The 24,074-nt window shown below is 43.8% G+C and overlaps 1 protein-coding gene across 1 annotated transcript in view; it reads left to right on the top strand.

The window, feature by feature from the left end:
* The first annotated feature begins 10,019 nt into the window (after positions 1 to 10,019).
* REPS2 (RALBP1 associated Eps domain containing 2) overlaps positions 10,020 to 24,074 on the top strand; it is a 103,594-nt gene continuing 89,539 nt past the window's right edge. The window contains exon 1 of the mRNA XM_056328211.1: positions 10,020 to 10,303. Coding sequence (XP_056184186.1) covers positions 10,106 to 10,303 — 198 coding nt within the window. The 5' untranslated portion in view covers positions 10,020 to 10,105. The remainder of the gene's footprint in view (positions 10,304 to 24,074) is intronic.

Genomic DNA, 24,074 nt, shown 5'->3' with positions numbered 1-24,074 from the left:
TCATCTGGCACAATCATTTATTGCAAGCCTTTACAATACTATCTTACAATAAATTTTTAGGCCATTATCCTGCACAGGCTTAACTTCGCAACTGTGTGTAACCCTGTGTAAATTCAGCGTCCTTTCATGGATGGTAGAGGTAAGTATGTACAAAGAGATCTGGCCCTCAGGGTACAGGATTACCTCACTGTGTTTGTGTAGCAAGAGTTAGCACAAGAAAGACTCCAGTTACGCTACAAGGCATAGTAAAATTACCCCCAAAACTCAGTATAGCCATACTCTGGTTTTGACTGTAGATCTTCATACTTTATAAACTTTTTCATACTGTTTTATCTCAGTATTGCAGGTTAATAAATACGACATTGTTTGTCGCAGCACTCTCCGAACTATCAAGCTGGAACAAGGTCTTTTGCCATCTCATACCAACACGCTTTTCATACCAGTCCCTCTGCTGCCTTCTCCTCACTCATCTACAGTGCTTGTTCTCTCTCTTGCTTCTTCCTCTCTCTGCCTCTCCCTCGGCTGCTCTCCCTTCATTGGCTCTCAACCACTGAACAGCACCAGCCACAGCTGCACCTTATCTACATCAGCCAACCCACCGCCCCTGAAGCCAGCCCACAGTTGTATATTATCCGTGCTAATTAACCCAGCTTCATTCCTCTACAATTGATAGCGTACAGTTTTCCAAACATGAATACACTCTTCTATAACTGCATTAGGGTATAGACTACATAAAAATAGATCTTGTTTACCTTGAATGACCAAAAGAAAAACAAATTAGCAACCAAAACAAAGAAAAAAACCCCAGGATATCTCTGAGCAATTCTTACTCCTTCAAATCAACTACACTTGCAAGTAAGTGTGCTCATTAAATTATAACCAATACAACTGGAAATGTTCCTCCCATAAAACTAGCCATAGTTTTAGGGAAGGCAAGACTTGCCAAACATATATTATTTAAACTATGGAAAGTACAACAGTGTTCAAAAATACAACTGTTCAAAAATGCTTGCCTGCTTTCTAAAAAGAAAGGGTGCATACTCCCCATAAACCCAGGATTCTAGTCACGAGGCCTTCGCTTTTGAGCCATCCTACTTTGAAACGTTTTTTCTGTGGCTTCATCAGACCCCTTTACTGCTCCCACAAGGCTACAAGACACGGACACTGTTTAATTCGTTCATATGAAAAAGCAAAAGCACCAGACATCCCTAGAAGTTTTAATTTAGAATGGCAACCTTTTGTAAAACCTTTTGTCTCTAGTTGTGCTTTTTTGGGACAGACTAATCCTGAGTTTCACTGCAGTGTTCTTGCACCCGAACGGGGGGTGTGTGTGTGTGTGGCGTGTGTGTCACAATATTGGTTATGAGCAGAACTGGGGTGGTGTAGGAAATATTTGTAAAACATCTAACTGACCAAGCACAAGAGAGTAGCTACACATCCTGTGGCCCGGCTCTGATTGTTTTTCTAATATTAGGGTCCAGAGAAGTTGATGTACCACACCCAGAGCAGTAAACAGGAAAGGGTGCATCCATGGCTTTGTTCTGCAGCACTGTGTGACAAGGGGAGACATGGGATACGTCAGACAGATGCATTCAGGCAGGCATGAGCTCTACATGCTTCCAGCATGCTTCCAGCTCACAACTGCCTTGTATCCCGCTAAGCTGGGGGAAAGGCAGAGAGCTTAAACTCTGCCTGCACCTCTGTGCATAGATACTCTTTCAGACAGACCTTTCCTTCTTCCTTCCTTTCCTTTTATTTCTTCCTTCCGTCTTCCCTTCCCTCTCTCCCTTCTCCTATCCTTTCCTGCCCCAGCTGGTCTCCAGTGTTACAAATTTGCTGCAATTTAGAGCTGAATATTCAAAGGTGTCATCAGCCATAGATTCCAAATCATGCACTGAGGTGCAGAATAAGGATTTTCTAATCTGAGGGGCTGCATCCTCTGATGGAAGTAGAGTGAAGAGAGTCCTCTAACACTTGCAAAGAGAGGGAAAAGGAGGGAAGGTGCCTTGTGGGGACAGGTCCAGCAAAGGAAGATAAGGAACACAGTCGTAAGTCACTGGCAAGGAAGATCAGAGAGGGGTGACAGGAAAGGTCCCAGGTCACCCACATCCAGGGTGGGGAACAGCAGGATCACTCAAAGGATGGAGATGAAATAGGGCAAGTACAGTTTGGTAGATTGCTTTTTACTTCTTTTATTTGAAAGATGCTTTTTTAGATCTCTGCTTTTCACTGTGCCGCTGACCATTCTTCCACCTAGGGCTCTCCTTGTAGGTATTGTGTTCCCGTGCTTCTCCATGGGAAATTTCTCCCATCTGCAAACTACTCCTGATGCGTGTCTATGTGACACAGCTCAGCAACACTGGAAAACCCATAGCTAGCACCAATGTCAGCCCAGCCCAGCCCCGTGCTGCTCACAGGTGGTAGTTTGGAATCCAGAAGGGTAACTCAGCTATCAGCCTTCAACCAAGCTTGCCAGCTGAGGCATGGGCAGCCGTACCACTTTGATGTGCAAGCTAGTGGGTCCGGCTCCTGCATGGGATCTCTGAACTTAACTGTATTGTGGTGCCTGGTTGTCTGCACAGAGAACTGAAATAACTTCTGAACCATGTAATCAAATCCTGCATTTCACCTGCTTATTTCCTATTAGCCACTGTCATCACACCTGAAGTTGCTCCAAAGCCAGTCAGGAATAGTCTCCTGACTGCTAGTCCTACACTGAGTTTATCTGCTCCCCATTACCCTTTCAGAGCATCTGAATGCCCCAAAATTGCCTATATCTCACAAGACTGCTGCACAATTTAAAAATACCTTCTTTGTGCTACTAACAAAGAATGTCTGCAGGGTTGCACGGCAAATGTAGCAAAGGTAGGAGCAGTACCAGTTTTTTTCTGAGTCTTACTAAGATACACTTCTCAGGCACAAGACTGTGATTTATCTTCCTTACACACACCTTCCTTCTTCACCATGATGAGATTTAATATCTAATCTCTATACTGAATAATAATATGACAGCTGTCAACTGCCTGGAATTCTTACACCAGGGGAAAAAATGAAGAGCATATATAAATGGCAAAGCAAACAGTATTCTAACAATATTTAGTCTTTGCCAGTCAATACTGGCAGTAAGAACACATGTGACTAAAAATATAAGATTTTCTATAATAATGGACATTATGTTGGCTCAATAACATAAAGTGTACAGACTAGCCTTTATTTTAGGCCTAATCCTCTTCCCATTTTCAAGTGTGGATTTAGATACCTCAACAGCAAATCTATAAAGGACCTTAAGTACACTGAGTTGCAAAGCATACAAGCCATTTCTTTTCTCACACCGCTGTAAATGAATAACTTTGGTGAAGCTGCTGTGGGACCAGCAAAGGCCAGTGAGCGAGGACGCCAGCCAGCAGCACTCTGTGAGGAGGTGATCCCTCCTGAAGCCTGTACGCAGGAAACACAGCTGAAGAGGGGTCTGGAAAGAGCATCTTGCTCTACACTGCAAGAGGCTCCAAGGTGAGGACAGTTCCTGGGGACACGCCGCAAGCCACCTTGTGGTCTGTCTTTACTGTAGCCCAGTTCAAGCTGTCTAATCCATGTGGACTCTTCTGTTCAGCTCTGCAGCTCTGTCTTCTGCATGAGAGAGGAGCAATAAGTTACCTTTGTGGTACCTTCCTCTGCTTGCTGGTGTGCTGACCATGGACAGGCTAGTGCTGTTTGGGCTAGCAGCGATAGACCACAGAGGCCAGCTGTGGTCTGTGTTATTTTTCCTGTGCAGTCTCCTGTTTGTGGTTTCAGGAGCTCTGACAGAGGGTGTCCCTGCTATAGGAGGCCTTTACCAGAAAAAGAGAAGACCATCTCCTGGGCTGCTGAGAAATGATGCCCGATCCAAACTAACACCGCTCAGGTGTCTCAGGGTTTTTGAAAGAGAGATCCCAAGTATCTGTTGTGAGCTTGGGGGGGCATGGGAGAAGGGAAAGGAGTTTCCCACATGATTGTGTTGTGGCTGTGCAACCAGGCTGCAGCTGGTGCATCTCTAAGCCGTGCCACCCAGCCCATCACCCTGTGCCTGGCGTGGCTGCCCAGCTCCAGACAAACCCTTCCTTGGGAGAGAGGTCACAAAGAGGTAGAGAGGCCACGGCATGGTGCTGCGGATGAGGGAGATGCCGCTCTGGCTGCTGGGGAATATGAGCCAGCTGTGTGTCTCTCCAGCTCTGCATGTGGGATCTGAGGGCTGGAGGGCGTTATCACATTGCAGGCCAGGCTGCAGTTACAGCGGCTTTTGCATAATGAGCAATGCAGTGAAAGTACAGCCCTTCTCAAACTGGTGCTGAAGAAGAGCTTCACCACGTGCAGGTTACAAGCTTTACAGCATGGTGCGTGTTCCTGCAGAAAATGCCTCCATGATACTTTCTGCAATTGCAGTGATGTTGCTGTAGCTGTATTTGGTCTGGGAAAATCAGTCGTAAATGGAATTTATTGTTGGTGTATATCCACTGTCTGTGCTAACAGCAGAAGCCGTAGCACACTGCAGCCGGTTTGTTTGTGGTTTGTATGGAGTTCATGAATTAACTAGAGGACACAGTGGACCATTTATTTGCCCTGTTAAAATGTAGCTAGGAAGACAGAATAAGGCATACTATTTGCCTTAAAGGGAACTTACTTAGGTCAAAACTGCATGCGAATAATGAGACTGCAGTAGCAGCATTGAAAGCCCTTCTTGGTCAACAGGTTATCTCATAACCGAACACTTCTTAGAATTGTTTTCCAAGTCTGAGGGCAAAATTTTTGAGAGGTAAATTAGCTGGAGGACACACAGAAAAATGAATGCAGAGTGATTTTTTACTTAATTGTTATTTCTTCAAATGGAAAATATACATTTTGCTTTGCTTTAATGGCTTCATTGTAATGATTAACGTCTCTGTGCCTCTTTGTGATAATTTTTCACTTAAGAGTGTGGTTGCCAGTAACAGTTTGCCAACAGAAACAAGGGATGGAACATTATCTGCCTCACCAAGCACTAAGAAATCTTCTTTAATCTATGCTCTTGTAAGAGCCCTTTCTGCTTAATGTGATTTCCCTCCTTGTCCATGAGAATACAGTTAATTTTCAGGATATATTGTAAGAGCTATCTTTTAACTTGTGTCTGTCGGAGAAGACAACCATAGGTCGAGTCCGTCCCCATCCTGTCCCGTCCCGTCCCATCCCATCCCTCATCTATCTATCTATCTATCTATCTATCTATCTATCTATCTATTTTAAAAATTTTATTTTTTCTGCATATGGCTGCCAGCATCATGTAGATCTTTCTCCTGGCAGCATTCCTCGGTTCAGGCTTTCAAGTGTGCTGATGATAGGACCTTTTGGAGCTATTGCCCTGCAATACAGTAAGGTTGGGCATATTCTGGCTGAAGCCGGGTGTTTGGATAGTTGCTGAAGGCTTTGTGAAATTCCTAAGTTAAAGCACAAACGATAAAGGAACCACATTTTCTAATGCTTCATTTATTGAGTGACCTTTTGCACCTATGGAATTTGAAGTGGATAATTTTTAAAACTAAAACTGAAAAAATAGCAAATATGCACCTAATGTTTGGGTTTTTTTTTCAATTCCACGTGAAGGATTATTTTAAAAGAAATAAACTGCCAGGTGTTTTGAGGGAAATTAATGGAAATGTAGGCTGTACTTCCCTGGAAAGTTACCTAAAAAGCAGTATACTCTTTTTGGGCTTGCTCTTATAAAGATGTGTGAATGGGCTTAGCCTTATGCCACTAAAGCTTGAACTACATGCATAGATCTTTGTAAAAGGACTTTGTAAAAAGACTCTTCTAAACACAACTAGTTGTGATGTCACTATAAGTTACAAAACTTCCCTGGAACTATACATACGAGTAAATCAAAACAATTCAAGTATTTATTGTTTGCTAGAAAAAATAATGCCAGTTATGTAAACTGGATTGAAACTTGACTTACGAAAGTATGCTTTAGATCTGTGTGTGGTCCTACTTCCCTTCTTCCCTCCCCACCCAAAGAATGAATATATGGATATTTGTCAAATATTTTATGACACCAACTATTACTCTCTATTATGTACTCGGTTGCTTACAGAAAAAAACTGTGAGGAACTGCATCTGCCACAGTCTGCTCAGAGAAGGAAATCTGCACCTACGATGCCATCTAATTCCTGAAACAATTAATTGGTCAGAGCTAGGAAACAACTACTACTTCTGAGGGTTTTTTCATGCATTACAGGTATTAACAAGCTGGAAAACAGGGAATCAAATTTTACAGTTCATTAACCATTTCTCCTGTATTTCTTAGAGATGGAACATCTTCATGCAAGCAACAATGCAAAGAATAATAAGAGTATTTGCACACTGAATCAATACATGAAACTACAAGCTTGTCAGTTATATCTGCCCCACCAGTTCTTGTCATCAAAGTTTTCTTTCATTTTGCAAAGGGAGTAAATAAAAAGGATTGTTATTAAGAACAATGGGTGAGATTCACTTGAACTGATTTGGAAAAAAGCTAAATCACAGTTTTCCAGCCAATCATTTCATTTGTTTCTGAAGCTCCGTTTGGTGATATGTGGCATGTTTTCGCTGTCAATGGGAAGCTGGCAGCCAGATCTCATGCCTTCTGGGCCAGGGCAAGTTTAACAGGATCTAAACTCTAAGACTAGGGAAATAACATACTAATTTGAGTGACAGGTCTTTGGTTGTACTGCTCAAATAAAAATAGTTTCCAGGATCCTGTAAATACTAAAATATTGGGAGGGATTCTTTTACTGCTGATTATGTATTACATGTCATATTCTACATGACAATTAATACCAACTATTTCATCCCGAAGGAAAATATACCCATCATACATATTACTACTATTCCTACTAGCACATCTTTGGAAGTACCATTTCTTTTTATTTTTTACTATGACTTTGGTCTCCCTTCCACACGTGATCACACAATTGTTGGCAGGACTGCTGCTGGCTGGGTTTAGAGTAAGTCATTGCATTCATAGTTGGGTGGGGAGGGAAGGAAGAAAGGAGGACCTCACACAGATCTAAACCATACTTTGATAAGTCTGATTTCAATCCGGTTAACATTACTGACTTTATTTTTTTCCAGCAAACGATAAATACTTAGACTGTTTCGATTTACTGATATTTAGCATTTCTTAGTTATAGGGAAGTTTTGTAACTTGTAATGACATCACAACTTCCCTGTAAACAGGAAGGTTGAATCTCTTTTCCTAGGACACTTGTACGGCTTCTGCTATCGTGAAGTGCCTCTCAGTCTGAATTATTGCACCCTCACAAGAACTTCAGAGTTCAGGCTCACTGGACTGTATAGGAAGTGGCTCTGGCACCCAGGAAGGATTAAAGCTCCCTGTGAGTGTTGGATTGAGCAGAGTAAGCCAGTGCAGTTGGGTGTTGGATTGAGCAGAGTAAGCCAGTGCAGTTGGCACTGCTAAGTGCTGAAGGACACCAGCAGCTCAGAGGTGACAGATTGACACCTGAGCAACCCCTCAGTCCCCAAAGGTGTGCTTATGCCCGTGGGGTGTTCAGCTCACACCCGTTACACCTGTAAGCTCACACTTATTTTGCAGAAATAAAAGACATGGATTTCCCTGCTTCCTTCCTTGGCTTGTGGGAGTTCACTTCTTTAGTGGCCTGGGGATGACACGTTGAAGATTATAATATTGGGGTAGACTGGTTTTGGACACTGCCACCGTGTCGTTTCTGATGAGAGTGGGATGTGTGGAGAGAGGAACGCAAGTCTTACAGGTTGAGGAAGAAGACAAAGCTGTCCCAACGGGGTGGGGGGGGGGAAGGGGCGGGGGGGAGAGGGAAGCAGCTGTGGTGGTTTGCAATTAGAGGTGTGGCTGGTAAAAGAGACTATTGTGTGCTGCGACAGTGGGTGTTTCCAATATCTTCCTGCCATGGGCCACCTCAGAAAAACAGAAAAACTGAGGCCAACACATCAACAAAGGTCAAACAGTGTCTGCTGGGGTGTTGGAGAAGGGAGTATTTGTTATGAAGAGACATTAGCATCACAAGCATTGAGCTGGTCCATTATCAACAAGCATCTTCAGGCGCAGGAAAATGCACAATTAGCACAAATTGTTGACAGTATTTTCCTTTGCTTGTCAGCATCTCAATATCTCTTTGTTCAAGTTCAGCTGTAAGACAGCTGTTCTTCCATAAGCTGGTTGGAAGATATCATGAGAGTCATATAATTAAATCTGGCAATAGTTAGGTAAAGCCCTACGTCATCTCCGCATGGCTGGCACCATCTCCTCTGACTTGTACCCGACTGAAGATACAGAAAAAGGTCGGAGACATTTTAGGATGCTCCAGGTGAAGAACCTAGCATTTGAGGGGTTGTTTGCTCTCTGCTCTGCTGAGCCGTTTCAAGAGGACTCAGAATTTTTCTGAACTACTACAGGTCTTTGCCACTTTAAGTTGGGCTACAAGATTCAGTTTCTAAAGTAGACTTGCCCTTCTTTGAAACAGTATGTTTTAAAATGAGAAAATACCGTGGCAATCTACTGTCCCTAAAGAAACAAAGATTTCTCCATAACACTCCATTCTTAAACGCAGTCATGAATTATTCACCCGCCAGTAACTGCAACTCCCAACCCATTCAGCGTTCCACACATTGAGAAGACAGGCACAGATCTTCATTTCAAATTAGAGGAATTAAAAGCTTGCATGTTTTGTGCAGGTGGGAAGGAGGCTCAGATATGTGGTGTGGAGAGGATATAGTAGTTTTAAAAAAGATTTTAAGAAGAGAGAACAGGTCTTTGTTAATAAGGACAGAGGTGATGAGCTAGTAAATTTTTTTTCTGCTTGACAGACCATAAATTAGACTAATAGTGATTTTAACTGAAGTAACACTAACCCAGTATTTTCTAGTAAAAACATTATGTAAAGTTATTATATTTGGATTTTGTATTTTGCCAGAATTAATACTGGACAAGCATATAGATCATTAAACCACGCTGACATCCTAAATGTTTTGTGTTTAGGGATGTGGCTGGCAGCATGGGCCACATGCTGCTCATGGCACAGCACTGCGAGCAAAACCGAAGCTGCCGCGACAACCGTTGACTCTTCTGCGGGTCATGGGCATTCACAAGGATCCGCTCCAGCTCAGGTACCCCATTCCTTGAAATGCCCCGAGGAACTGCTGGGAGGCAAAGGCTCCTACAACCAGCGAGGGACCCACAGACACGCTCCTGGGTGGGATGTGCCACCCGGCCAGCCGGCTGTGAAGGGGATGCTCGGCCTGCAAGGGGAACGCGTACGGTGTCACTGCTGACAGGGGAGTCACACGAAGGGGACTCGTGTCTGTAAACAAGGGGCGCTCTGCCCTTCACGTTAAAGCAAAAAAACTACAGCGCGCGCGGCGAGATAGTGCCCGGCCAAGCGGCCCGTCGGGGGTCGCTCGGGGTCCGCATCCCCGCCTGCGCCGCGGCGCCCCCCGCCGCTCCCGGCACCGCGCTCGAACGGCTGCCGGGGGCCCGAGGTGTCGGGGGGCGCGGGGAGCCCCCCAGCACAGCCCCGCGGCGGGTGGGGGCACGGCTGGGGCGGGGGGCACGCTGGCAGCCCGGGGGGCTTTGCCGCCTGTGCACCCGGCCGGCCGCGGCGCTGGGCCCCGGTGCCCGCCCTGTGGCGCAGCGACGGGGCTGCCCCTGGGGCACCCACCGCCCGCGGCGGGTGGCAGCGCAGGCGGCCGGTACTTGGGATTGACCCAAAACCGACTGAAAAAAATATGTAAGAAAAGAAACAGGCGCCTGGCGAGGGCCGGGCCGGCGGCGGCGGAGCCGTGAGGGGACGCCAGCGCCACGCGGGGCCGCGGCCGGCGGGTCCCCACGCAGGGCCGCTGGCTGCGGGGCGGGGCGGAGCGGCGGGGCGAGGCGGGGCCGGGAGCGGCTCCCGGCGGCGGCGGGGGCACTGCGGGGCCGGCGCGGAGCCCTCACCGGGCGGGGGCGGGGACTCACCTTCCCCGCCGCAGCGCGGCGCCGCCTCCCGCCCGCCACACCTCCCCCCTCCGGCGGCGCGGCACCCGCTGCCCCGCCGCGCCGCTCTGCCTGCGCCGCCCCGCCATGGAGCAGGGGCCGGCGGGGGGGGCCGCCGCCGCCGGCGGTACCGGGGGTCTGCTCCTGCCGCTGAGCGAGAGCGAGCAGCAGCGCTACTCCGAGCTCTTCTCGCGGTGCTGCCCGCCCCCCGAGGCGGCCGCCGGGGGCAGCAGCGTGGGCGAGCTGTTCCGGGCCTCCCAGCTACCCCCGGACACGCTGCACCAGGTGGGTCGCCCCGAAGTTGCGGGGACGTGGCGGGACGCGCTCCCCCGGCCCGGCGGGAGAGGGGCTGGCGCTGCCTCCGCCGGGAAGTTCGGGGCTGCGCGGCGGGCCGGTGCCCCGACGCCCTTGCCCTGCCCGCGGGGCCGGGACGAGCGGCGGCGGCTGGGGCGGGCGCGGAGCGCGGGGGAGCGGGGCAGGGCTGCCCGCCGCAGCGGCGGGGACGGCGGTGCCCGCGGCCGCTGTGTACCCGCTGGCTTTTCTTCAGGTGAGCCGCTGGTGCCGCCAGTTTTCGGCAGTCGCGATCCTTATTGCCGCCAGGTGTGTGGGTGCCGGGGGGGCGGCGTGCCGGTGCCGGTGGGCGGTGTGCCGCCGGTCCGTGCGGCGGTGGCGCGCAGCCCTGGGGCGGTGCTTGCGGGCCGGGCATGGCCCCCGCGTCCTCCGAAGGGCCCCCGCGCACCGTAAAGACAGTTGTGTTCGCAGGGCTGTAAAGGGCGTGCGATGTGTTTAGTTCCTGGCTTTGCGCTGGGTTTTTTTTTTTTTTTTATTTATTTTCCAAGTGTTGTGTTAGTGAAAAAGATCTGTAGGTGGGATGGTGTTTGCAGGTCTGTTCTTGAGAACAAATACATTTAGGTGCCAGGTAAGGGGCTCTTGCACGGTCCGAGCAGGAGGGTCCCGGGAAAGGTCCCCGCAGAGCTGCCAGGTGGGACCCTCCCGTAGTTTCGAGGAAGAGCTCGGTCGGGGAGTGAGGAGGCTTGTGCCATCCGCCGCCGGCGATGGGCAGAAGGAACCCAACCGCTCCTGTGGTCTTCTCCACCTGTGGATTAGTGACTTGACCAGTGCACTGCAGTTACCCTATTTCTGTTTGGTTTATTGCCAGAAGTATTGGGCATTTCCGTGGTTTTTTTTTTTTATTATTATTATTTTTATTTACAGGAGTTCTGTTCTTCAGTAGCTTTTATTTATGAAGCAGAAAAAAAGTTATGCTGAGTTAAGCTGAAGTACAGTTGTGCCTCGGCACTGCCTGAGGGTACTGACCTCTTCCTGCGGCTTTCCTCATAGCTGTCAGGTCATCTTATAATGACTTAACACAAATTCATATTGCACGGGTGATTCTGAACAAAAGTGATGATATTTTGAGGATATTTTCTTTGCTTACTTGTGCTATTTACCAGATCTGTAAAACAGAAATGTTACCGAGCACTGTAGTTACCGCTTAATTTTGAGCCATGTTGTGGCCTTGGTCTTCCAGGTGAATTGGATGGTGAACATAGAGATTTCACATAGATCGAGCACCAAGAGTAGGCCTTTGCATTGCAAAGAGGAAGACGAAGGTGTTTTATTTCAAATAAGAAGGCACATTTAAGAAACTTTTTAAAACCCTATTAGTAAATTTATATGACTTTGATATGAGTCACTTCATTTTCCAAAGTAGTACAGAAAAACCCTCTTATTTTTACTGTGCAGTTCCTTACCCTATCATTTAAATAAAATTTATTATCATATTATTTTCATAGTCTGTTTTGGGAGTCATTTTGATAGTAATGTGTGACATAAGCCTGGAAATGCTTGTGTTTTGGGGTTTTTTTTAATGTTCTTGTTTTTTACTATTAGATTATTTCCAGGTATATTTATGCTATGGAGAGTATGTTACTGGGAAACAAGCCTGTAATTGGCTTAAGGAATATTTGGATAATAAGGCCTGTGGGATCTGGAGCTGTTTCTCTTCCTCCTTCCTCCCCGGTCCCTTGTTTATATGGTATTAATTACAGTTATGCTCTGCTCCGTGGCTGGAACGCCTGTCCTTAGAATCCACTGCTGTCAGGTATTCTTACTAACATTTACCGGGACTTAAGAAAAAAATGAATTAACGTAATGTGTTTAAAAAAAAAAAAAAAAGTTGGAAATGAGAATGTTTTAATAGGGAAAACCACACAACGTTGTTTGAGATATTTGCTGATACTTTGTCTTTTATCGTCCTCCAAAAATGCAATCTAATAGTTTCTGTTTAAAAAACCTTATCATTCTAACAATTATGGGAACGATGCACAGAGGTTCATGGTATATGTTTTCTGCTAGTACAGGGAACACCCATTTTAGGCAGAGGCAGCTCATTTTTTGAGTTAAGATAACATGTTTTCTTTGAAATAAATGTTGACCATGAAAGCTTTTTTTTTTTTTTTAAATGCTTTTAAAAATCCCCATCTGTCACAATTAGTGCTTAGTGTGCAGGCATCCCTACTGACCAACTGAGAAATGGTCGTGCTGAGTTTTGCCGTGTCAGAAACGGGGAGAGTTGAATCGGAAACCAGTTCTGGATTTCTATGAAGCAGAGCCTGCACATTCTGCAAGATTGTTAACACCATTCCCTGGCCCTTGTGTGGGCTATGACAAGGGATGGCCATGGACCATTTTGTAAGCAATGTACAGTTTACAGCATTTTATTCTCAAGGTATTCCTTGAGGAGCAGTTTTACAGATCAGTATGCTTCCAGAACTGGCATCTTGTGCCATGGCAAAGTCCTGAACCTGTGCTCTTGTCTTCAGGCATTTGTACTTGTGTAGTAAGTGGGTTAAACCTTTGAGAAAGGAGCCTTTCCTTATACAGTCTTTGGTTGGGATTTCTTGTTGATCAGGAGGATGCTCACAAGCCTCATGGGGAAATCTCCTTCCACCTTCCTTAACTCTAATGGCAGGGCATGCGATCTAGACAAAAACCATGTGGGTGCATCCCAGCTGGAGCAGTGCTGTTGAATATGTCAGTTCCTGTAGGAAAAGCAGTGATGTGCGCTCCCAAACAGCGGACAGGCAAGGGTTTTGTTTAGTTTAAATGTTAGTTGGCTTGATCCAAGAGTTTTATTTAGAAGAAAGAGGCTAGGTAACGGAGAGCAGGTAGGGAATGTGCGAGCATGTGCCAGAAGAGGAAATGCTGGAATGAGTGGAAAAAATCCAAGAGCAGCGGGTCAGTAGGAACAGATGGTGTGCACCCGAGAGTCCCAGGGCTTGCTACGAGTGAAGCGATTGAACACAGGTTCGTTACACCCAGGCTCACCAAAGCCAGCTCTTGTGCTGGGCAGTAGGGTACAGCAGAGGCTGTACCTATTTAACTTTCCTTAAAGAAGGGACTGAAGAATGAACTTGGCAAGTGATCTTAGTTCTGGAAAAATGGTTAAAGTTAGCACTGAAATGAAAAATTTCAGACACTTTACAGGATGGAGAAGGGCATGACAGGGACAGGACAGCGTGGTTTTTGCAGACTGTGTAATCATACCTCCCCCGTGTACTGAAAGTAACCGCACTATATGGCTAGTCGCAGAAAGGCAGAACCATTAAGATTTTATTTAGACTTGCGCAAAGCCTGTGGCCAATTCTTCGCCAGGGGCTTTTAAAGTAACTCTGTAAAATGTCTGTAATCTCTTGCCTGAAAGATCTGTGCTAGGACTGTTATTATTTTTTACAATATTTATGTCAAAGGAGGAAGAAGCAGACTAGTCACGTGCCATGTGGTTGTGTAGACTGTCAGAAATAGAAGAAATGTAATAGCATCAGCTGGATTTATATTTACCCGTGTTGGTCAAGTTGAAAATGGTGTTCCCTATGCTTTGGCTCATAATAAACAGAAAAAGAACTGAATTTGTGCAAAGAAAAAAGAGTGTTTTGAAGTCACTGTTGCTGAAGCAAAGGTGGTCCCACAGTGTACTTTGCTACATCAATTTTGATAACACTTCTTAAGAGGGAAGAAGGCAGGCAGAGGTATGCTAGCAGTTAGGAGGAATGAAGAAGTGACTGCATCTCGGGGCAGGAGGCATCACTGATGGCCATCAGTAGATGACAGCAACAGGTTTGTGTGCCTGCCCACAAGGGCAAACTCTGGGGTTTCTGGCCTTTTTAGAGAAATCGGTTTGGTTGTGCTCCCTCACTGTTCGGAATGTCAATACTCCATGCTAACCACTGTGCCACAAGTGTTGACGGTGGATGGGGTGCCTTGTCTCATTTTGGGCAAGCCATTTTTGACCCTGTTTTGAAGCTGGCTGCCAGCGAGTACAGCCTCCGCTCCTTGGGTCTGGGACACCAAAGTGCATTTGTTACAGGTGCCGAGTGCTGGTGGGCTGATGTCTGCATCGCTTCCAGATAAAATAGTGCTTTGTAGAGTCATTGCCCCCTGATCAGCAAAGGTGAGGTACCTGTGCTAGTTCTACTGTTTGTTGGTGTTACTGTGGTCTCTGAAGATTTTGGCCTAAGAAATTAGGGAGCAGGGTTAGACTCAAGATTTACAGTAAAATGCTTATCTCTTTTTATTAGCTTGGGACTTACTTGATTCATTCTCACTTGGTTGTCTGATGGTGTCTTTAATTCCCAGTTTTATAAACCTTAATCCTATTTGTGGACTTGCGCTGTCAGCACAGAGATCCAGTTTTCTTAAGAAAATGCAGTCTTTCCTCTGCAAATGAACACACTGCCTTATTTTGAGCTCCAAGGATGACAAGTATTAATTGTGTGATGCGGGAGTGCACAGACGCTGCATTTTTTTTAGCTGGGACTCTCGTTCCAGCTCTGTGTGAGTAGGAGCACAGACCAACGATCTTGCCTTTCTTCCACAGGCTTTGTGAGTTAATCTGTATTTATCATGACTTGTCTCTATTGTTGTAACTCTACAGTTTAACTGTATTTTTGTGTTCAAAAAGCAGAAGTGTGAATAGAATAAAAAAAAAAGTTGCTAAGTCGGTCTTTCTTTGGAAAGATGCCCATGAGGGTTGGCTTTTCTGTAATGTGTTTTTTTAAATTCCATAAGCATAAATTACTACCTGCACGATAGCTGGGGTGGGATTAACTGTCTGCTTCAAACAGGCAGAAAAGAACAACAACTGTGGCAGTTAAAAAATGAGCTTTTTGAGTGAGGAAAGTCTGGACTTACTGTTACTTTAAAAAAGATAAAATTCACTCTGTTGTACCCCTTGACAGAATTTGGCATTATGCTAGTGGTGGCATTGGGATTTAACTGACTGACTAACAGCGGGTCCATCAAAAGGTGATGTAACAGAGAAGTTAACATCCTACTGACATCTTTGAGTAAGGAAGAAATAAAAGAAAAAAAAAAAGAAATACAACTTTATGTAAGCGGTACAACAAGAAAAAGAAAGGAAAACTGACATTTTGATATCAGTACTTCTGTCCACGGTCCCCGAATTGTCATTGGCTTTCTAGAGTCACAAGCAAACTTGTTTTTGCATAAGTAGGAACATGCAAAATCCAGATGTAAAAACCACAGTAGCAGTATTATAACAAGGTAAAGGGTAAAACTTCACCTGGATGTATCTTGATGATATATTCCATTAAAAAAAAAATCAGGTCTTTGTACATCTTTAAACTATTGCGTATCATTTAAACTATCATTTAGTAGTCACTACCTAAAAGATCAGTAGTTTTTGAGTGCCTTGGTGTCAACATACACAGTGGAAGATACATAGAAGCTGTTCCTTCCCAAGTGTGTTTCAAATCACGCTGTAAAACCAGAGACTCCCAGACCTGCTTGGGATGGTCAGAATCAGTCTGATCAAGGCCTGCAGCTTTCAGTAATTAACCCTCATAACAACCAAGTATGAATTAATTATTTTATTTTCCAATAAAATAATGCTTTGCTGTGCCAGTGATTTAAAATAACTACAAGGATCCATTGGGATGAAAGCAGCTCTCTTTAAGAGAGGATGCTGCAGTGTGAAGCAGGGATGAGATGAAGACGACTGGTGGGGTTTTTTATATATATTTTTTTCTTTTTTAAATAAGTTGTTTTGTCACAGTACTTAGGCAAGTGCAGTGGGTTCAGCAAACAGTTGAGTATAACCTCTTTTACTTGTGCATTTATCAGTCAGTCTGTATATAAATATCGCAACAATATGATAGCAATATGCTATCAGTGTTGTGATATTTATATACAGATTGATTGATACTGTCCACAATCTGTTTTGCAAAGGAGGTGTTATACGCAGAGTTCAGTTACCTCAGTGGGTGAATCTAGCACAGACACCCCCCACAAAAAAAGTGTTGATCTAAACTCTGAAAACATGAATTTAGCTGAGCTGAAAAACTTAGCCAGGATAGATTCATGAAAGATGTAACAAGTATTTCTGTGACGAGGGATCAGGATAAATAACCTATTTAAATTTACAATATTATGAATTGAGCAATACATTTGATATAATACTTGTAAAGCAATATTCTTTGATGTATTAGCATCTAAACATGCCAGCAGTATGGTAAAATAAAACATTAATGAGCAATATGTGGTAGTTCAACTTTTGAAGGCAGTCAGACAGCTCAACATCTGAGTTAGTGGATAATTAACTAGAAGAGGGTGCTGCAGTAGAAAACCAACTGTGGAGAAATAGTAATCCCCTCTTCCTGAACAGAGGGAATATTTTCTTTTTCAAGTGTGTTCAGGAGCGTTATTTGGTGACCACTGAATAAAATGGAGAAAATTGAGAACTCTGTTGGGAAGGGCTTCTCCCCCCCCGGCTGCCCTTTGCAGTTTAGCTACAGTGATGAGGTGGAAAGATGTGGTGGGATGAGACCCGTTAGTTCTGTGATCTGGTAGGACACAGTGACCGGAAATAATCAGCTAAATAACTAACTGCAAATTATAGTTTATTTACTAAAGTGTTTAAAAGAGAAAAGGTGTTTTTGTAAACTTCCAGATGTTTGTGTACATAAGAAATGTGTGGGTTTCATTTTCTAGACGATGGTCTGTATATTTTTAAATTAATTTGTTTTCATCAAAACTTACTTTGCATATATCACATGTACCTACACAAGTAAATCTTATTTAATATCTTAAAAAATAAGAATTTAAGATCTATCTTAAGCTATGTGCTTGTTTAAATATGTTTTAAAATATTAGTTGCTGGTAAAAACAGAAATGTTACCATATTTGTTTAGAAAAAAACTACAAACCCTTGTTTTGATGATGGCGAGGCAGATCTTTATCTAGAAAAATATCAGATTAGGGTCTTATCTCTTTAGACTTAAATAATGTTTTAAATAGCTTATTTCTCCCACGAACCTGCCTTGTAAACGTGAAGGTTGAGAGGCTTTGTGCTGCCAGTTGCCCTAGACACCGGGTGGTACGTGTGGAGAGCAGCGCTGAAGGAGCCCTCTGTGACGAGCGTCCCCGCAGCAGGCTGTCCCTCCGTGCGGAGCGCGCCTGCGCTGGGCTGGTGGGCTTGCTCCGGCTGGGACTAGGCCGGTTTGAAAGGACCCCAAGGTTGCGTGCTGCCTGTTAAATCCTCTCTTGTACCTGGATGAGTCATTCAGAGGCCTTCCTAACCAACAGGAGTTGCTGAGCGCCCCACTTACAGCAGCATGGTTGGCAGATGTCTGTAACAACAACAGAAGGTTTTGAGAAACTTCAGGTAGCCTGACAACCAAAGCACGTCTTCAGCTTTTTCTTCTGCTTCTTTATTTTTGATTGCTTTGTTTGTTTTGTTTTCTGTCCTGAGCAGTCTTCCCCCATCCAAGAAGGCTGCAAATGGTTCTTCTGTTCTCTTACCCTTGCATCTGCATAGTCCTGCAATCTCAGCGTGCACCTCGGTTGATGTTCTTCTCTGACAGGAGGTGGTGGGGAGCTACTCCTTTGAGTAGGGCCATACTTGAAACCCTGGATTCAGACCTTGTAATTACCACTGGCTTGGTAGCACTGAAAATTTAGAGTTGGCTAATGGGAAACACTTGGCTCAGTTTGAATTTAAGCTGTTTGAACGTGGCCCATGGTGTCTGCTTGCTCACTACAGTATGAGTCATGAAGCTGAATTCTACTGTCAATAGTAAATGTCTGTGCCATTACTTTATTATTGTTATTATAAATTTCAAGTCTTTTTTGGCATGAGCCTTTCAAATCAGTTTACTTTTTTTTTTTTTTAAATCCTTTTTCTTTTTAAAGTCTTTTTCCACACCAAGAAACATTAGATCTGCTTTGGCATAGGTAACATTTCACATTTCATGCATTATTTACTTCTGGCATAATTTACACAATGATGTCCTATGGAATCCAAGATGATGGTCTTTCAGAATAAAACAATTTGTCTATAATCATTTGCAAAACTGGATGAATGCTATGGGCTGACAAACACTGTCAGAATTAATTTGTTACCAACAGTAACAGCAGTGGAGCAGTAAAAGGTGAAGTACTGGGAGGTTTCAAATGCCAGAAATGAAAATAAATGGAGAGGGTGGAAAAATGAACCCAGTGTGATATATGTATTTATTTAATTTTATATTTTTACTTTCCTTCCTCCTCTGAATAATTGCTGCTTTTATAAGAACATCTTTGTTTTAATAGCCGTAGGCTACTTTTAGTATGTACAGACAGAAATGCAAATACAAGTCGTGATATAAAATGTGCTATAAAATGCTGGCATACTGTGCATGGGCACTGGAGATGATGTTGTCTTTGACTGTCTGATGTTGCTGTTTTGAAGTCCTGTGTTCTTTAGCTGAATTGAGGACGAATGCTTGGTTTAGATGCAAACAAGTAGGTTATCACTGACTGAATGACGCATTTCAACACATAAGGTGCAAGCATAATTTTAGGGTTTTGTTTAGTGATGTGGAAGAGAAAATTTTAAGCTGCTTTTCTAAGTGATGTGTTGATTCAAACTAGAGGTAAATGGAGTGTAAGATCAGGGAAGGGCAGGTCCTTTACACACAGCATACACAGTGGTCTTTTGATAGCTCTTCAGTCTTAAAAATAATTCATAACTCAAGAAGGATTTTAATTTGTGATACTGATTAAGATAACTGCACGATTGTAGAAGATAATGTTTTGAGTGTTTTCTGCGTTGCCTTTAAAAGTACCTGCTGTAGTTGTGAGTGCTAGGGAAATGAACTTAGGAAATGTGTGAAATGTGATAAAATAGGATGGGTATAGCGAGCATCAACTTTTTTTACGGGGTAGCTAGTCTAGAAAATCACAGCACAGTAACTACTGAAGAAAGAAGCTCATTTTAGAAAAAAATTCCTTTGAAATGAGGGATAATTCTGTAAGAGATTTCTGTTTGTGGCAAAAACACATCTTGTGTCACAGTCTCTGTTTTCTTCTGTTTTTAGTAGGGTCTCAGTTTGTCTGCAAAGTGGAACAATGTCCAGAATTACATTTTTATGGGAAATAACCAGAAGTACTTCTGGTCTTCTAAGGCAAAGTTAACTGTCAGAAATGTTCACCAGAGAAATTGCTTTGAAAATGTTTCAAAACCTATCATTTATTGAGCTACATCAAAACACTTCTTCTTTTGATCTGTTTAGGTGTTAAAGCACTATGGCATCTTAAATGAATTTTGGGAAAGAGGTTGTTGGTGTACACCATCCCTTGTTCCTTTCTGTTCATTAGACTAATTCTGCTGTTACGCAGTGATGGTGGCCAGGCAGCTTGTTCAGGAGGGAGGCTGTGGTGCCTCAGAAATGTCATCTGCTGAGGAAATGCAGGGGTGTGAAACATCAAAACCACAACTTCCACAAAACTCTGTGGTACCTTTGTATTAAGGCACCCTGGAACAAAATACTCAGTTTCCTGGCAGAAATTTGAAAGGCTCGTTGGAATATGAATGTTTGTGTTTTTTCAGGAAAAAACCTCAAGGTTTTGCACTATTTTCAGTTAGTCTAGTTCAGGATGACTAAATCTGGTGGCTGCCAGCTAGCTGGGGAGGATTTGTCAGGGCTTCCGTGTGTGGTGTTTGTCACTTCTTGGGTACTAACTGGTGAGTTTTACTAGCTTGAAGCACTTTTTGCCACTGCTTTCAGAATGAGGACTGGGAGACACCAAGGGTCAGATCTGCCATGCAGAGCTGTCCATAATTGATTCTCATTCTGAGAAGTGAGCAGCAGATGTTTATATTTCTGAAGAATGAGTTTTTCTATCATTGTTGGAAGTTATGGAAGACCTAGATAATTGTGGCTGCTAGAAATGTTCTCCTGTTTAGCTATGTGGACATATCCCCTATGTCCTGCCTGTCTATTCTTCTCTTCCATAAACTCTGAATTCAGTATTAATGGTAAAAAGAGGTCCTGAAAATTTTCCTTTGGACCCAAACCACAGTAATTCCCTTCTTACACAGAGTAAGAGGAAGAAACTGAATACAAGGCCGTTCCAAAGTGCTGGTACGGTTCTGTAGGTCGTTGTGGGCTAACTTCAAGGTCACTGGCCGGGTTCCTTTCTTGGGTTTGGTAGCTGCAACATTTGTGCCTCCCAGCAGCTTTTTGTGCTTCTGGTACTTACATGGGTTCCTTTATGGTTCTAATAGGAAGCATAAAGAACAGATAGGCTAAAACTGTTCTCCTATTACGAGAACGTAAGACAAGTAGAGACCTTACCAGAGGATGAGGGAGCTGGGAGGTAGCAGAAGCAGGACAGCAGTGACTCTCATTACAAGCAGTGGTTGCGAAAGAGGTTGGAGAAGCTTGAAAGAGTCAGCCAGGTGGTCAGTGTGTGTATTGGAGGATGTCTGGTTTGGGAGAAGATCAGAAGGCAAAAATAAATAAATCCCAATTATGTCATTAACTGCTGTTCTCTGTTGTTGAATAATAAAAGACAGGAACCAGGAAGCTGCTTGTTTCTGTTTTTTATTATTGCTCTAGATACCATAGTGTTTAGCAGGTTATAGATACAAATGTCTGCTGCACATAGAAGGTGAAACAGGCTAGAACCTGGTAACCTTTAAAAAGGGATAGTGTAAGGTTTAAAGTTAGGCTGATGTCTGATGCTTCCTACAGAGTCCTTGAATAGTTTCAATGAAAAGCCTGTCAATAGCAAAAAAACCCCAAACAAACAACCCAAAACAAACCACCCTGAAAATGTCCCCAAAATAAAACACACAAAAAAATACTACAGAGCAAAGATCGTAACTGGTTTTTATGTTGAGTTTTGCATGAGATGCCACCAAAGTTGGAAATGAGGAGAGCCTCAGCGCTCTTTTTTCTGCACCTGGTGTGTGATGGAGGTGTACCACTGTAGCATAGTATGCTTGGGGGTTTTTGCACTTACGTTGTAATCTACTGCTACCCTCACTTAACTGTGGGCTTTTTTAAAAACATCATTAAAATATTATTCTGGGGATACAGTATACTTATAATACAGCTGTGAAGTGGTGCCTGTCAAAACATGTTTTGGGTGTTGTGAGAGGAAGGAACCAGGATGGGGAGCCTGGGGGTGATGGTGTTACTGCACCTGGTACCTCACAGCATGACAGGTCCAGGGTTCACTGGCCAGAGCAAATACTGTTTCAGGAAAAGAATGAGCAGTACTGGGCAGTGCTGAGGTCAGCAGGAAAATAATTCTTAATGTTATTTACACTGAGTTATCTGTCCCTTATTTTTTCTCTCTCTCCCCCTGCTGTCATGTTTCTCCCCCCCCCCCCCCCCCCCCCCCCCCGCTATATTGTAGTAATTATATCTTATTTGATCTAACCTAAATCAGGACTGTCCTTGAGGAGGATATTCTCCAAAGGAATATTTTTCCTTAGGAAATACTCATTAGCTGTTTTTAGACTGTGTTGTTTACCATGCATATATTTGATGTCAGGGAAGTGTGCAAGAGGTAGGAGCTTTAAGTTAAGTCTAACAAGGAGCTTCATTTTAGTGTAACTGCTGAATTTAAGCCGTGCAACAGAACAGGGCACTCTGGAACTGGAGTGAAGGCCCTCTGTTCAGATCCTGAAGGACAGATCTTAAAGTAAATATGTCTGAATAGGGAAAACATCCAAAAGGGCAAAAGTAGAGGGTAAGTTTGTGAATCTTTTATTCTCACTATATAGCTTAAATTATTTGGCAATATCGAAATGCAGATACTAGTAACAACCGAATTAATACTTAGACACTTGGGTTGTCCTTCTAGTAACTTGTTCATTCAGGGTAAGTTAAATTTCAAAATAGGAGTGTTAGGTGACATGTTGATAAAGGGGAGCAATGTGTTGAGGGCTGTAGATGTGCAGTCCATTTAAGAAGTGGATGACTAGTGGTATCTACTTGTCCATGTTCCCGATTCCCTTCTGTGTGGAGAATTCTGGTAACTTAGAGTGCCTTAGATAGTTGCAGGACTATCCTATGGTCAAACTGGCATTTACTCAGAACAGCATTTCTACAGCATCCACAGCAGTCTATGTGACTCTAGAGAGCACAGAGAAGAGCTTGGTTTGTTTGGAGCAGTGAAATTATTTGCGCAAACTCCAAATACTTGAAATTTTGCTTTGCTTCCTGATGGCTATTGTAAGACAATACATTTTGCAAGCAACCTTGTACAGCAATTTTCATTTGTAGAAGAGCATTAAGCCATTTCGAAACCAATTTGTCATTGCTGTAAGATGGCCAGCGCTATATTTTGTAATTGAAAGAAGTGTACTGGCGTTGTGTAGTTCCAAGCAAAGGTGGGTTTGAACTGTAAGCTAATACACGTCGTCGCGACAAACTACTTCCCCAACTTAATGCTTAAGATTTTTTAACCTAAAATAACTTTTCAGTCCTGGGAAATACAAAATGTTTGTTTTGGTTTACTGCTGATGTTTCAATTCTGTTAGAAGTTTGCGTGCCATGCTTTTGGTACCTTGTTATGATATGCTTGCTCTCTGTTGCGTTAGCCTTTCCATGGGTCTGGGAGAACCGCTGCAAGTGTAATGCCAGAAGTACTCATTTGCAATAGAAATGCTCAGTTTACCCCTCCATGGCAGCAGTAGCTCATTTATGATTAAGGTTGCAAGCAGAATATTAAAGCTAGTTACACCTTTGTGTGAACACTCGTCAGTCTTCTTAACCATTAAGCAGTCAAATGGCTGAGGACACTTGTGAGTTTCTGCATGTGTAATGTACGCTGCAGGAAGGCATCCTCCCTCTGGTTCCCCATTAGGGGCTTGCTTGACATACCACTCTGCTCTTTATGCAGTGCAAGGTTTTGTCTCCTGCTGGGAGTCACCTACCAACTAATGATCTTTTTGTTATCGTTCTATGGCTAACCACAAGTTCATGTTCCTGAAAGGTCTTGCCATTTCCTACATAACTGTGTTGTTTCAGCACACAAATGAGATGGTCTCCTTTACTACTGCTTATTCCACTTTGTCGTTCTTAATGTAATCTAAACTTTGCCAGTTTTCCATGTCATGGGTTGGCGGTTTTTTTGGCCTGGTTTTCGAAAGAAATGAGGCTTGTGCAATGATGCTGTTAATTCAGCCGGGTAATAAGTTCTGAATTTAACTACTGAAATAAAATTTCAAGAAAATTGAGAGACTTTGAAGAGTTCCTAAGAGTTATCTGAAGGACCTAAGTCATGGGGTAAAAGAAAACCCTATTAATTTTCCTGCTGAGAGAAAGGTCCCTAAGTGAATTCAGCCCATGTTAAAAATGACAAAATCCATAGAGGAATGTCACCTTAAGGCAAGTGTCCAGAGAAAATTGGGATTTGTCGGTTTTGCTGCTCAGAGGCAACTTCTTAGAAGCAATGTGAGCTGCCTAGGGAAGTGGTTGAGTCACTATCCCTGGAGGTATTTAAAAGATGTGTATATGCCTTGCTCAGGGACATGATTTAGTGGTGGACTTGGCAATGCCCAGTTAACAGCTGGACTCAGTGATCTTAAAGGTCTTTTCTAACCAAAACGATTCTATGGTTCCAAATAGTGGTGTGGGCATGAGATACAAGATGGCTGCACAATAGTATTTTAAATATTACTGTGACAGTAAGCAGAGAGGAGCAAAAAGAGAGAGTGAGTTTCTCCGTATCTGCTCAGTGTCACTATTTTTGTGCTCCT

Source organism: Falco biarmicus, chromosome 2, assembly GCF_023638135.1.
Source record: "Falco biarmicus isolate bFalBia1 chromosome 2, bFalBia1.pri, whole genome shotgun sequence".
Lineage (NCBI taxonomy): Eukaryota > Metazoa > Chordata > Aves > Falconiformes > Falconidae > Falco > Falco biarmicus.
This window is presented reverse-complemented; position numbering and strand designations above follow the sequence as displayed.